Source organism: Lynx canadensis, chromosome B2, assembly GCF_007474595.2.
Source record: "Lynx canadensis isolate LIC74 chromosome B2, mLynCan4.pri.v2, whole genome shotgun sequence".
In the NCBI taxonomy this organism is placed as follows: Eukaryota; Metazoa; Chordata; class Mammalia; order Carnivora; family Felidae; genus Lynx; species Lynx canadensis.
In genome coordinates this window covers 88,004,812-88,020,467 of record NC_044307.1, presented here as the reverse complement: position 1 = coordinate 88,020,467, position 15,656 = coordinate 88,004,812, and the positions used below count along the sequence as shown (strand labels likewise).

At 36.5% G+C, this 15,656-nt stretch overlaps 1 protein-coding gene across 1 annotated transcript in view; it reads left to right on the top strand.

The window, feature by feature from the left end:
• MMS22L (MMS22 like, DNA repair protein) overlaps nucleotides 1-15,580 on the top strand; it is a 129,555-nt gene extending 113,975 nt beyond the window's left edge. The window contains exons 23-25 of the mRNA XM_032593224.1: nucleotides 8,782-8,878; nucleotides 10,473-10,640; nucleotides 11,374-15,580. Of these exons, the coding sequence (XP_032449115.1) occupies nucleotides 8,782-8,878; nucleotides 10,473-10,640; nucleotides 11,374-11,455 (347 nt within the window). The 3' untranslated portion in view covers nucleotides 11,456-15,580. The remainder of the gene's footprint in view (nucleotides 1-8,781; nucleotides 8,879-10,472; nucleotides 10,641-11,373) is intronic.
• The last annotated feature ends 76 nt before the right edge of the window (nucleotides 15,581-15,656 follow it).

Below are 15,656 nucleotides of genomic sequence, written 5' to 3'. Positions count from 1 at the left end.
TCCAGACTAGTAAATCCAAGAACATAGGGCTTCTTCTCTCCCCGGCTCCCAGTAGGAGGGCTGTCCTCCTATGAGAGGCAGGATATCAGTATTTCTCATCTTGCCCCCAAGCTACCTGATGCTAAAGTTATATTCCAGGCAATTGTGGCTAAGAAGTGGGCCCTCCATTCTGTTCCTGGGGTACCAGTCAGCCTTGCGACAGCTTAAATGTGTGAATTCCCTGCCAAGAGAAACAAACTGAGGGTCCCTGGGACTGCTGCCTCTCCTCCCACAAGCACTCAGCTCCTAAAGTGGGTATGTCACTCAGAAGTAGCACCATTGTCCCTGTCCCCATCACCAGAGCCCTGCATCTGAGATGTTATCTGGTAGAGAGGTAGAGGGAGGAGAAGCTGAGCATAGAACAGAGATCAGATCTCAATCAGTCCCAAAGGAACTAACTTCATTTGCAAATGAGTGTGGAAAAAGTTCAACCATAGGGTTCTATCAAAAATAATGGAGTTTGTGGTGATAGGCAATAGGTAGGAGAATAATAGAGTCATTGGGTATATAGGCTAATCTGTAGACCATCTAGTTTGGTGAGAGAATTGGTGAAAGAGACCGCTGGAAGGAACCCTTGGATCAGAATCTCAAACACCACAGAAATCCCTTTAAAACAGCCTGAACTTGATGAGATCAGTCTATAAGACAATATATGTCCCTGGGCATTATAGGAAACAATAGAGCAATCAGCTTTGATTAGTGGAACTTAACAGTTGAGTGTGGTCAGAGAAAGAGACAGAGCCCTGTCAAAACCACTGTCTTAGAATGGAGACTGGGCATACCCGAGGTTATACCACCTGAGGAGCAATGTTAGAAGCTTCACACTGGGGGCCATTGGGGAAGAGGGAAGAAGTACACCTCACTAAAAAATGTCCAGTTTTCAGCAACAAAAAAATTCCAAGACTGCAAAAAGACAGAAATATGATCCATACACTGGGGAAAAAAGCAGGCAGCAGAAACTGCCAGTGAGAGCAATCAGATACTGGATTTAATAGGCAAAGACTTCAAAGTAGCCATTATAAGTATGTTGAAAGAATTCCAGGAAAGCATGATTAACAAACTAAAGGTAGGTATGATGACATTGTCACATCAAATAGAGAATATCGGTACCGAGACAGAAGTTACCAAAAAAAGAACCAAAAGGAAATTATGAAGTTTAAAAGTACAAGAGCTGAACTGAAAAATTCACTTGAGGGGCTTGTTACTGGATCTGAATTAGCAGAAGAAAGAATTAGCAAACTTGAAGATAGATGACAAGAGATGATGCAATTTGAAAAAAAAAAAAAAAGAATGAAGAAAAATGAACAGACCTTTAGGGAAATGTGGGATACCATTAAGTGCACCATGATACATATAACCCAGAAGAGGACAGAAAAGTACAGAAAAAAATATTTGAAGAAATAATGGCTAAAGATTTCCTGAATTTATTAATGAACAATAACCTATACATTCTGGAAGCTCAGCTAATTCCAAATAGGATAATTTTTTTTTAATGTTTATTTTTGAGAGACAGAAAGCCAAACAGGGAAGGGGCAGAGGGATAGGGAGACACAGAATCCGAGGCAGGCTCCAGGCTCCACACTGTGAGCACAGAGCCTGACATGGGGCTCAAAGCCACAAACCATGAGTGAGATCATGACCTGAGCTAAAGTCAGACGCTTAACTGACTGAGCCACCCAGGCAGCCCTAATTCTAAATAGGATAAATTCAAAAAGTTCCACAATAAGATGCATCAGAGTAAAAATACTGGAAGCCAAATGCAAGGAGAAAAATTTTAAAGCATCAAGAGAAGAGAGACTCATCGCTTACCACAGAACCCCAGTTAGGTCAACAGCTAACTTCTCAGCAGAATTAATGGAGGTCAGAGGCAGTGGGATTACACTTAGTGATCAAAGAAAAAATTCTCAACCAAGAATACTATATTCTGTAAAACCATTACCTTTCAAAAGTGAAGATAAAATAAAAATATCCCCAGATAAAAACTGAGAGAATTTATTGCTAGTGGACCAGCCTTATAAGAAAGGAAGGAGGTTCATGGGTGGCTCAGTCAGTTAAGTGGCCGACTTCAGCTCAGGTCATGATCTTGGGGCTGACCCACGTCTTGGGGTTCGAGCCCCACGTCAGGCTCTGTGCTGACAGCTCAGTACCTGGAACCTGCTTTGGGTTCTCTGTCTCCCTCTCTCCCTGCCCCTCCCCTGCTTACAGTCTATCACTCTCTCTCAAAAATAAACATTAGAAAAAAATTAAAAAGAAAAAAAAGTTCTACAGAATGAAAGTTAAGTGACCTCACACAGGAATAACACCAGTAAAGCAATATGTAACTATAAAAGTATAAGTGTATATTTCTTTATCTTTATTCCCTTAATGGGTTTAAAAAGCAAATGAATAAAATGAAATATTAAAAAAATGATATATAATGTATTATTGGGTCTATAACATATAGAAGTGCAGTATATTTACCAGTAACAGTACAAAGGAGGTGGTGGGAGCAAAGCTATATTGGTCTAAGAAAATGACTCCAGATAATAACTCAAATAGAAACAATTATGAAGAGAATTAGAGATGATCAACAAGGTTAATATAACAAAAGCTTAAATATATACCTGCTTTCCTTTCCTCTTCTTCCTTTCTTCTCCTTTAGCTTCTTTGAAAGACAAAATTATATAAAATAAAAACTATGAAAGACAAAAAATTATGTATTGTTGGGTTTGTAACATTTGCAAAGGGAATATGTATAACAATAATACCACAGTGGTGCCTGGGTGGTTCATTCTATTAAGCATCCAACTCTTGATTTCAGCTCAGATCATGTGAGTTTGAGCCCTGCATCGGGTTCTGTGTAGAGTATGGAGACTACTTGGGATTCTCTCTCTCCCTCTCTGCCCTTCCCCTGCTCACATGCACATTCTTGCTCGCTCTCTCTCTCTCTCTCTCTCTCCCTCCCCTTCTGTCTCAAAATAAATAAACATTAAAAAAAATAATACCACAACAAAGGGGGAGGGGAATAGAGTTATGTAAGAATAATGTTTCTGTATTTCACTGAATTCATGTAAATCAGAAGCTCTGATAAGATATGCATGATATGCCTAGAGCAACTACTAAGGAAATAATTCAAAACTAATGAAAAATCATTAAAGAAATTAAAATGCTAAGTTTTAAAATATGCATGTAATACGAAAAGAGAGCAGTAAAGGAGATTAGAAGAGCAAAAAATGCAAGACATTTAGAAAACAAAAGGTAAAATGACTAATATAAATCCATCTATAGCAACAGTAACAGTAGTTGTGAAAGGAGTGAACAAACTAATCAAAAGTAGAGATCATTGGAATGAAAATATAAAAAGATCTAATTCTATTCTATCTACAGGAAACACTTTAGATTCAAATACTGAAATAATAAAAGGATAAAAAAACTACATCATGCAAACTGTAGCTATGGAAAGCTAGGCCAAAAAATTGTTACTAGAAATAGAGATGTTTTATAGTGATAAAGGATCACTGTATTTAACAACTTATAAACGTGCACTTAACAAAAGAGCACCAAAATATAGGAGGAAAAAACAGAAATGAAGGGAGAAAGAGTTCAGTAGTTAGAGCTGGAGGATTTTTGTTGTGTAAAGAGCTTAGAAGTTCTCATTCTCACCCTCACAACAAGAAACAAATCTTATCAGACTGAAAAACAACTCTTCTTAGATGCATCAGGGAATTGAGGTCATAGAGCAAACTGTTGGCCCCAAAACTGAGCATAGAGCAGTTTGTCAAATGCAGTGTAAATATTTCTTCAGTGTCAGCTCCTGGTCCTCGTAAGCTGTGATTCTCTGAATCTGTCTCTCCACTTAAATGATCTAATAAATTGTTTCTTTTTCAAAATAATAATTGGTGATTATACCTTATGGAAAGCAAACTGAATGACAGCATTGTTCTGAGGATTGGGAGAGAGGAATTTGGAATACTGTGTTAAAAGGCACCTGTACCACCCCTGAAGGAATGCAGTGCTATTTGAAAGTAGACTTGGATTAGTTGTATGCTACAAACTCCGGGGCAACCACTAAAAAAAATTTTTTGAATAAGTGTATTTGATTATACGAAGAAAAGAGAAAAAAATGGAATCATAAAATCCTCAAAACCTTCAGAAAAGGCAGAATAAAAGCAAATGATTAGAAAAAAAGAACAAGAGCAATGAATATAAAAGTTACATGTATGTGGGGTGCCTGGGTGGCTCAGTCAGTTAAGCATCGACTCTACATTTCAGTTCAGGTCATGATCTCACAGTTCGTGAGTTTGAGTCTCGCATCAGGTTCCGCTCTGGCAGTGTGGTGCCTGCTTGGGATTCTCCCTCTCTCTCTCTCTCTCTCTCTGCCCCTCCCCAGCTCGCTCGCTCGCTCGCTCTCTCTCTCTCTCTCCAAGTAAGTAAACTTAAAAAAAAAAAAAAAGGCATTACATAATGACAGACTGGGACTAGAGATAACCTCTTCAATCTGATGAAGTACATCTATGAAAATCTTAGATCTAACATCATCCTTAATGGTGGAAGATTAGATGCTTTCCCCCTAAGATTAGGAATAAGACAAGGATGTTCACTCTTGCCACTTCTATTCAACATTGTACTGGAAGTCCTAGTCAGGGCAAGAAAAATAAATTAAAGGCATCTAGCTTGGAAAAAAGGTAAAATTAACCCTATCTGTAGATGATTTGATCTTGTATATACAAAATCCTAAGCACACCACTAAAAAGCTATTAGAACTTATAAACAAGTTAAGCAAGGTTGTAGGATACAAAATCAAGACACAAAAATTCATTTTATTTCTATATACTCTCAATGAAAATCTAAAAATGAAATTAAGAAAATGATTCCATTTACATTTCCATTTACAATTGAAAAAAAACAACTAGGAATAAATTTAAGAAAAGGGAAATACAAGCTTAAGATCTGAAAAATACCAAACATTGTTGAAAGAAATTAGAGAATATCTAAATAAATGGAAAAAACACCCATTTCATGTATCAGAAGAAGTAATATTGTTAAGATAGTAGTATTCCCCAAATTGGTCTACAAATTCAGTGTAACTCCAGAGTAGTTGAAACAATATTGAAAAAAGAACAAAGTTGGAAGATTTATACTTTCCAATTTCAAAACTTAGTACAAAACAGTGATCAAGACAGTGTGGTATTGACATAAAGATAGACATAGATCAGTGGATTAGAATCGGAAGTCCAGAAATAAATCCAAAGGTCTGTGGTCAACTGATTTTTTTGACAAAGGTGCCAAGATGATTCATTCGGGAGAAAACAAGTATTTCAACAACTTGTGCTAAGTCAAACACATATCCACATGCAAAAAAATGAAGTTATACCTTTATTTCACGCCATACGCAAAAATTAACTCCAAATAGATTATGGACCTAAATGGCTGAGATAAAACTATAAAACTCGTAGAAAAAGCAAACTAGTAAATCTTCATGACCTGGATTTGGCAATGAGTTGTTAGGTACAACAAAAGTACAAGGCAAGAGAGACATAAATTGGACTAATCAGAATTAAAAACTTTTCAGGTACCTGGATCACTCAGTCAGTTAAGTGTCCCAATTTTTGATTTAGGCTCAGGTCATGATCTATATAGTTTGTGAGTTCAAGTCCCACGTTGGGCTCTGTGTTGTCAGCACAGAGCCTGCTTCAGATTCTGTCTCCCTCTCTGTCTGCTCCTCCCCTGCTCACTCTCTATCTCTCTCTCTCTCTCTCAAAAATAAATAACCCATTAAAAAGAAAACTTAAAAAATTTAAAACTTTCATGCTTCAAAGGACAATCAAAAAAGTGAAAAGAAAGTTCCCAGAATGAGAGTTGCAAATCATTTATAGGATAAGGAACTTGTACTTGGAATATATAAAGAACTGTTACAACTCAGTAATAAATTTTTTTTTTTTTATATAGGCAAAGGGGGACGCCTGGGTGGCTTGGTGGGTTATTGCATCTGACTCTTGATTTCAGCTCAGGTCATGATCCCATGGGTCATGGGATCAAGCCCTGTGTCGGGCTCTGCACTGACAGCGCAGAGCCTGCTTGGGATTCTCTCTCTTGTCCTCTAACTCAAAAAAATAAACTTTCAAAAAAAATAGGCAAAGGATTTGAATAGACATTTTTCCAAAGAATATAAACAAATGGCTAATAAGCACCTGAAAAGGTGCTCGACACGATTAGTCATCAGGGAAATGCAAATCAAAACCACAGTGAGATACCACTAAGTTGGGTATTATGAAAAAGTCAGATAATAACAAAGTTTGGTGAAAACATGGAGAAGAAATCAGAACCCCTAGTTACTGCTATTGAGAATATAAAATGGTATAGCCACTAGGGAAAATAGTCCAGTCATTCCTTAGATCGTTAAACATAGAGTTACAATGTGACCTAGCAATGTCACTCCTAGGTATGAACCCAGGACTAATGAAAACATATATCCACACAGAAACTTGTACATTCGTATTTATAGCAATTTATTTTTCATTAGCCAAAAGGTAGACTGTCAACTGACAGATTTTTTTTTAATGTGATACAGCCACACAGTGGAATATTATTTGGCCATAAAAAGGAATTAAGTCCTGCTGCATGCTATGCAACATGGATGAACTTTGAAAACATTGTTTTAAGTGAAAGAAGCCAGTTACAAAAGACCACATATTGTATGATTCCATTTGTATGAAATGTCCAGAATATTAAATCGATAGAGACAGAAAGTAGATTTGTGTTTACTTTTAGGGTATATCAGAAAATAGGGAGCGGTAGCTAAAGAGTGTCAGGTTTCTTTGCATAGTAAATATTCTAACATTGTAGTGATGGTTGCACAATTCTGCAAATATACTAAAAACATGGAATTGTACGTGTTAAGTGAGTAAAGCTGTTAATGTAAAGAAAAACTGAAAAAAAACCCAGCTTTTTAAAAAGTTCAGTTCAGTTAAATAAACCGAGATGGCAAATATTTTTTTTTAAAACACAACTGTAGGGGCGCCTGGGTGGCGCAGTCGGTTAAGCGTCCGACTTCAGCCAGGTCACGATCTCGCGGTCCGTGAATTCGAGCCCCGCGTCGGGCTCTGGGCTGATGGCTCAGAGCCTGGAGCCTGTTTCCGATTCTGTGTCTCCCTCTCTCTCTGCCCCTCCCCCGTTCATGCTCTGTCTCTCTCTGTCCCAAAAATAAATAAACGTTGAAAAAAAAATTTTTTAAAAATAAAACACAACTGTACACTGATATCCACAGAAGCTTGATTCATAATAGCTTCAAAATGCAAACAACCCAATTGTCCAGCAACTAATGCATAGATAAACAACATGGGGTATCTCTATACCGTGGAATATTATTTGGCCGTCAAAAGAAATAAAGTACACATTCTACAACATGGATGAACCTTAAAACATAATGCTAAGTAAAAAGGCAGTCAGAGAAAACCATGTGGTGTATGATCGTATGTATATGAAATTTCCAGAGAAGTCAAATCCATGAAGACAAAAGTAGATTCGTGGTTGCCAGGGGCTGGGGGAGGAAGAAATAGGAGAATGTGACTGTTAAGGGGTATAAGGTTTTCTGGGGAGGTGATGAAATTATTCTGAAATTAGACAGTGGGGATGCCTTCTCAACTCTGTGAATATACTAAAATCCAGTGAATTGTACACCTTAATAGGTTGGTTTTGATGATAAGTGAATTGCACTTCAATAAAGCTTTGTTTTTCTTTTTAAATCAGTGCTTAATGTTTTCTGTGAAGACTGTTTCTTCGTATTCTGGTACTTTATCCACAGAAGAGCTTTTGGGGGTTGTTTTTCAAGAAAATGTCTTTTAAGAATGAATTATACTGATTTCAGAATTGTATCTAATATGAGGAGTTACTTGCTCAGTGAAGACAAGTGTGCTATATCTTCTTTATCCACCACCCTCATACCATAGAGAACATTACTAAGTACATGTGATTAACTTAAGTTCATATGTATCCTGTTTTGTGCTCCTGCTATAATGGATTAGAGCTTCTGAAATTTTTATTCTTAGAGTGCTTTTTTCCCAGCTATTTATATTAGATGTGTCAAAAACAACACAACAAAAATTTAATAGCATTTGGAACATACTAAATTTTCTATTTTCTTTCTTGATATTTTTCCATTTTTATGTACAAATGCACAATTTTAAAGGATTTGGTTAAATATTTAAAGAATACAAATGTTCTTTTTATAACTTCACTGTCTTTTTTGAAAGAACGATAGCATCACAGTTGATTTATACACATACACACACACACATCTTTGGCTAATTTTAAGTGAAGGTAAATTGGTGGTTTCTAATTTGTTAGTGAGTAGGAGGGAGGAATATGCCTATGAATTTTAAAAAAATAAATCTGCTTGTCTGTAAATCAGCTGAATGATTAAAAGCTATCTTTTGTCAGTATGTAACTACTTGCAGGATGAGGATGATAGAATGTTTTTGAATATGGGGTCTTTCTAAAAGGCCTATCTTTACATTTATTTTTTCAGTTATAAGAGTGTAAAAAATAAACTCTTAAGGTTTTTATATTTTCTTAGAATGGGAGACAAGGAGATAGAACTTTAGAACAAACCAAAAACTCAGAACTATTTCATTTTGAAAAATAACAAAACTGTACAAACTTTAAGAAAACAACATATTTCTCTAAATTAAGAGTGTTCATAAAAATGAGGATCCAGATGGTCAATTCAGACACAGTGTGTGATGCTGTAATTTTTCCTCCTAGTGAAAAGGCTGGCCACAGAGAACCTGCAATACATGGTAAAAGCCTGCCAAGTGGGGTCAGAAGGAGAACCCGCCGCCCAGCTGACTTCTGTGTTTAGGTAACTGGAAAATACGCCAACTGGCAAGGGGACTATTGCCAGCCATTTGACAGCCAACATGTTTTTTAAATAACTAATTATCCAAAACATAATGTGTTACTACTTGTTATAGTATTTCAATTATTATATTTTTGGCAGTGGTTTTGTTACACTGTGTTGTTTTATTAAAAAGACAAAAGTGCCAGGGAGGAAGACAAGTGAGCTGACTTCAGATTACCTGAGAATTGGGTGAAGAAGACTCCTGCATGTATTTAAGAGAAAAAAGTCAGGATATGTGGGTCACGATGACAGGTGCACAGGCCCTCAGAGCTGCTACACATGTTACTCAGGATCCAGTGTAGAAGTACACATGACTGGTTGTTTCACTTGCTGTAGATACTATAGACCCAGAAAGCTTCATTGTATTTCAGTTGTGAAGCATGGACTGTATAAGAGTAGATCTGATGTTAGTTCCCAAGAACAGTAATGCAACGGGAGGAACATTTTCTGTGTTTTGTGTTGTTGTAACGTTCTGTGTTTTATTGTTGTTTCCTGCCTTGCCTCCTCTAGAATCTTGTGCTTTCTGTTAGGGCAGTATTTTTAAATATTTCTTTCTCACAATTTCTGCCAGTTCCCCTTTCAATATATGTATCTCTGCCCTAACACTGCCATGAGAAATAATGTGGGTCCGTTTTCTTCCATGTTGGCTCTTTGATTCCTCAGTTCATTTTCTCCTCACATAATTGGCACTCATCAGCTGTTTACAATTTATTTAAATTGGGATCACATGAAATAAATAGTGGCTTTGTAAGAATTATAAAACCCTAGGGGCGCCTGGGTGGCTCAGTCGGTTAAGCGTCCGACTTTGGCTCAGGTCATGATCTCACAGTTCATGGGTTCGAGCCCCGTGTCAGGCTTGTGCTGACAGCTCAGAGCCTAGAGCCTGTTTCAGATTCTGTGTCTCCCCCTCTCTCTGCCCCTCCCCTGTTCATGCTCTGTCTCTGTCTCAAGAATAAATAAAACCCTAAGAAGGGAGAAAGGATTTTATATGAACGAGGAAGATTGCATGTTTGTTATGTACAACGTATTAAGCTAGGTGACTTTTTTTTGTTGGGGAGAGAGTGGAAATTTTAGGGTTAAAACATAATTTTTTATAAAGGCCTCCTCTGGGTCTAAAATCTCCAGTTAAGGAATGTAAAAATATGTATTATGAGTAACTTGTTTTTCTCATAAAAATATTGTTTGATCTATTTAGAAATACGATGAACTAAGAAATACCTAGGAAGCTGGACTCATTTTTTCTACATCCTTATCGCTCAGATTCTGACATGCAGAGAATAGCAGCAAAGTCCCTGGGACTAGATTTCCCCCCCTTATTCTCCCTTCTCAGGTTCCAGCCCTTCCCTCTTCCAACCAGTGCCGTGGTTCTGGTCATGCATAGCTCACGCTGAAGTAGGCCATTTCTGTCCTTTAGTCTTCATAGGGCATCTAGATTCTTAAGGTAATCTTACATGAAATGATCTTTCTTGTGTTCAGGTTACAGCTAATTGTTATATAGATACCAGCCCTGGGAACTTCCCCAGAAGTAATCCTTTGCAACTTGATTTACTTTCAGGCATTTTATCCAGGATTATGGTACGAGGTACGATAATCAGATTTACGGCATTTTAGAAACAGTAGCAGCATTGGACCAGCAGGTTGTTATCCATTTGCTTTCTACCCTCACTCAGTCTCTGAAGGATTCAGAGCGGAAATGGGGCCTTGGCAGAAATATCGCACAAAGGTATGTTTGAAAATCTTATTACATTCTTTTGGGCAACGATTATAAAATTTAGATTCATTTCCTAGAAATGGTTTATTTTCCCATTCCTAAAAATTTGGGGTATGTTGGAGTTGACAAATGTTTCCATACTATGATTGACACATCGCGATTCACATACAGTTCTTTTCAAAGTGACCACCTTTGAAAGCTCTGTGTTTCATCAGTGCTACTATTGCTCAAAACACATTCAGTGTTCCTCATTGGGAGGTGGACTTTAGAGCCTCAGATGTGTTGCTGGATGCCCTATGAAGACTATAACACTTAAAATCCATGGTGGCATTATCTGCCCTTTGAGGGATGCCTTGATGTACTGAAACAACTGCCATCATGTGTATCCAGTGAGTAAGGTGTGTGACCCAATTAAATACGGTTTTTGGTCAAAAATAAGTAATAGGACTTTTTTTCTTATAGGCTTACAACCCAGTTTCAGATTGTGCTGGACTGTGTAACATAATGTAACATCATGGAAATAGACCTGTAGTTCCTAAAGAGGTTGTTTTAGAGGAGTCAGCACTCATGACAAGTCATATGTCCCAAGTTTGTTAAAGAATCAAAGTATTTTAGTCATATTGTGTGAGTGTGTGTGCGTATAGACAGACAGACACTCAGGTAGGCTCAGTTTGTAAATACTTAAAACGAAAAGTAGTGGAAAAGGTAATAAATGTATCTACATCTTTTCTTTTTTCTTAAACAGGGAAGCCTATAGCAAACTTTTATCTCACCTAGGACAAGTGGGACAAGATGAAATGCAGAGACTGGAGAGTGATAATACCTAACATATTTTGTGATTTGCCTTCTCTGTTATAACTATCTGAAGCCGCTTTGCACCATTCTGATTCATACTTTTAATTGTGTGATGTTCTGTTAAAAATTCTTTCTAGGATTTTTTTCTTACATACCTGTAAGTATAAGGTACATAAATAAGGAAATAAAGGTTAATTAAATATATTTTAGGACCTTTGGAACTTGGCAGAATTGCATTCTCTTTTGAAGAGTTTTTAGTTTAACTTAAAGGAACCTTTTCTAACTGTGAGTGTTACATGTGTATGTCTGTTAAGTAGATTTGCACCAGTCATTCCAGGAACTTTTCACTGTAATGTGACTTTCTGTCTTGTGAGTGATTTGTTTTGTTTCTTACATGTTTTAATATGATGTGGGTGTTTTTTTGTTTTGTTTTATTTTGTGTTTTTTAACATTACCTGGCTGTTCTGTGCTAGTTTTGGGGAAAGGGGGGTTCAGGAGGTGGGATTGTATGTTTGTCATCTTTTGTTATACTGTGTCTAAGGCAAGTTAATAAATGCCCAGCACACTTAGCTCTGTGAGGAATGAGGCTGAGTCTGGCCAAATGAATATACAGATAGTATATAAAATGTTTTAAAACTTAAGCCAACAGTGTTTATGCTTAGGTCCCAACAGTTGCCAGATTTTTTTTTTTCTTTAGTTGTCCTTCTTTTGGGGAATTTATTAAAAGACCTCTATCAGGAGGAGGATAAATAAGACCCTTTAAGAAAAGAGAAAATAACATCTAAAAAAATCTTCAGGTTACATTATTAACAGAAGATTTCTGAGAACTCAGCCCATTTATCTCCTCATCAATTAGAGCCTTTTATAATTTAGCATCTTACATTATGTTTACAAGGAACCAGTTTACTTTCCTTTAGCAGCTATTGTGTCTCAACTCTTTATTTCATCCAGATTTTTATTTTACCAGTTGGGCTCTTATCCTTGTCTCCTTTTTGTGGTGAGCTTTACTTGGTGAAAGAACTCCAGTCCTAGTGTTGGGAACCCACCTAGGTCTCAAAGCCAGCTCTGCTTTGTAAACCTGAGCAAGTCACTTAACCTTGCTGAGCCTCAGTTTCTTCATGGAGAAAAAAAGAATACTAATCCTTTTTCTTTTTCACGGTGTCCTAGTAAGAATCAGGGGATAATGTATGTGAATGTATTGGTGACATACATTCTATTTGAGGTGTGCAGACATGATTACTAATCATTCATGCCCAAAGGTAATGAACACCTCTCAATTTTGTCCCTTTTTCTCTAATAGGTCCTAGATGAATGAGCACGCCCCCCTTGGGACCCCCACCCCCCCGTTTTTTTTCTTCAAATTTTTTCTTACACATCATGTTTGCTAACTTTGCAATAACTTACTGTTTCCTTCTTGGGACTCTAGTCTTTATCATGGTTCTTCTATTCCTCCTTTTCTAACTCAAGAAGTATCTTTAAAGATGAAGTGTATTGCAGTCAGCGAACTATACTTGTTAATGCTGTCCTTACTGTAATGTGTGAAGTCTAAAGGAGTATCTGTTGTTTTCACAACATACAAATAGTTTATCCCCCTGCCAGATCAGCTATTAGTACTTCAACAAATGGAATGAATAAAAGCCTCGTTAAGGTTACTTAGTAGACTTTAAAGCAATGAGTTTTTTATTATCGTAGTGACTTACTAAACTTAATGTATTGCTTTGCAGGTTTCAGCAAATGAAGCGTACATCTGTTTAAGGTGATGCTTTTAAAGAAGTTATTTATGTGTATTTATATTTTTATTTCCAAAATAGGATTAATAAGATAGCTTTGAGAATCATGTTCCTTAGAATATGAAACTTTTAAGAGATGAGAAAAGCCACTGCTGAATCATGCATTAGGGCATATGTCTATAGATGCTAAGAATAAATAGTTTATACTTTAAAAATCCATAACAAAAAAAAATCTGTGACAATACATATGTGTAAATACATGTGTTGAAGTGTGTTTTTAATTGAAGAAAAAAAAATTTATGACTCAGTTCATTTTCTTGAAAATCTTCACAGACCCTTCACTTAATAGGATAATCTTACCTTTTTTCTATTCCCAGACTTAGAGTAAGTACCTTATTCCTGCTTCCTTAATATGTATTTACCCCTAAAGAACCTGTACTCTGTGGGGCTGCTGCTTCTATCTCTCTATTGTAAGCCGTTCTCTTTTGGTGCAGTCTGAGAGTACATTCTCATTTCTCATGTCCTTTGGCCTGACATCTGTGTTTTCCTTCATCTTCTCAACCCTTCCTTGGTGCTACTCCTCCTCCCTACATACTGTACTTTGAAAGCACCCTCATGTTCTCCTTTCCGGTCCCCAGTGGTGAGATGTGGCTCTTCACTTGCTCCGTCTCAACATTCTTCTAGTAGTGAACTGCGAACACTAGCTCAATTATAATTTCATCTCTGAAGTCTATTTCTAGTGCTAATTTCTCTCTAAACCCCTCTAGTTGGATCCTCCTGAAATCTCAAGGCAACATGTCAAGCTGCACTTGTCAATTATTTTCAACTAGCTGCTGCCTTTTCTACCCAGGGAATACACTGTTTTCACAAGTTATTTAGCCTTGAAACTTCAGAAGCATCTTGGATTCTTACATGTCCCCCACTTTCAGGTGATCACCAGTACAGGCTCTTGGTATTTTTTTCTTTTTTCCATCCTATACACCCCAACTGTCTTTCCTACTGTGCTCTATTGATCTTCTTACCTCCTTATCTCTGATCTTCTTCCCTGTAATTCATCCTCACACAGTTCTGGCATTAGTGTTGCTAAAATAATCCTTTCTTCCTGTTACTTTTCTGCTCAAGGACCTCCAGTTACTTGCCAGTGTCAATAAGCTGACATTCAGAGTCTTCAGGAGACTTTCTGCCATCCGACTCTACCTTTTCTATGCAAACTTAACTCACACAGGAGACTAGACTGCCTTAGACATCTGAATGCCATGTTCATTCTGCACTCTGAGCTTCATTCAGCTTGCCAGGAGAGAATACTACCCTTTCTATAGAAACCTAGCCTTAAGACACTTAAGTAGGAAGACAGTTAAAATATAAGTATTCCAGTCAAATAATTTCTGTAAAATATCAGATGGAATATAAAAGAGATGATTGAAGGACAACAGAGTGGTAGAAAGGACTTTATTAGACATTCAGATTTGGTTATGATTTAAATTTTAATTGAACATTTAATTAGGTTTTCATGGGGGAGTAAAAAACATGGAGTATGATCTCTGTACAGAAATCTTTTAGTATTGACTTCATTTGCATTAGAAGAGTTTCATAGTTTAAAACTTTTATATCTTTACCTATTCCTAGCATATTTTTTCTTAAGCCTATTTGACTTTTTCTACCTGGGCATCTATATTAAAAACAAAAACAAAAACAAAACTTACCTGTAGCCTGTGTGTGTGTTCTTTACCCATTATTATTTTCTTTCATGCTTCATCACAAATTTTTAAAACTATTTTGTTCTTAAAGAATTACGTGTACTTTAACAGAATCTTTGACAGCTTTTATTTTTACATCCCTTTGTTAAAATTATCTGTTCTATAAAAATTTGACAAGTTTCTGCAGTTGGGAAAAGCCTCTAGGAAACCTGTCTTCCCTCAATCCTATAGATTTTATGTAAACCTTACATTTTTCCAAAAGCTCTTCTCCTGCCTTCTCCTCCTAGGGTTAAAAATACTGCCTTGTCAGTCAAGTACATAGCATGCCAATATAAATACCATGTTTTGTTTGCTTAAGACAGTTGGTTTGGGAAGCTAGCAAAGTAGCATATTTTTTCACATATTTAATAAGATATAAGATTTGTACTTTGATTCAGTGATAATCTATATTGCTAAGATTACCAAAATAAGTACTACATGATTGGAATTGAATAACTTCTGCTTATTAAAGTTTTTGGTGTGCTAGTAGTTATCCAGTTTATAGCATTTATTGCATTTGTGAATTGTGTTTTCAGAAAATGCTGGGCCTTATTGTATATTGATAAGTTAATTGTGCATATAATAATTTTTTAAATGTATATATTTAGTTTATACTTCATGATTATTACACTTCCTTTTTTATGAAAGATTTGAAAACCAAAATAAAAATGAACCATATTACTTGGAAGAATAATTTCTATGTTGTTCCTGTTTTAATATTCTGTGGCAAAACGAAGTTTTTTAGTCATTTCAACAGTTGAAAGGTA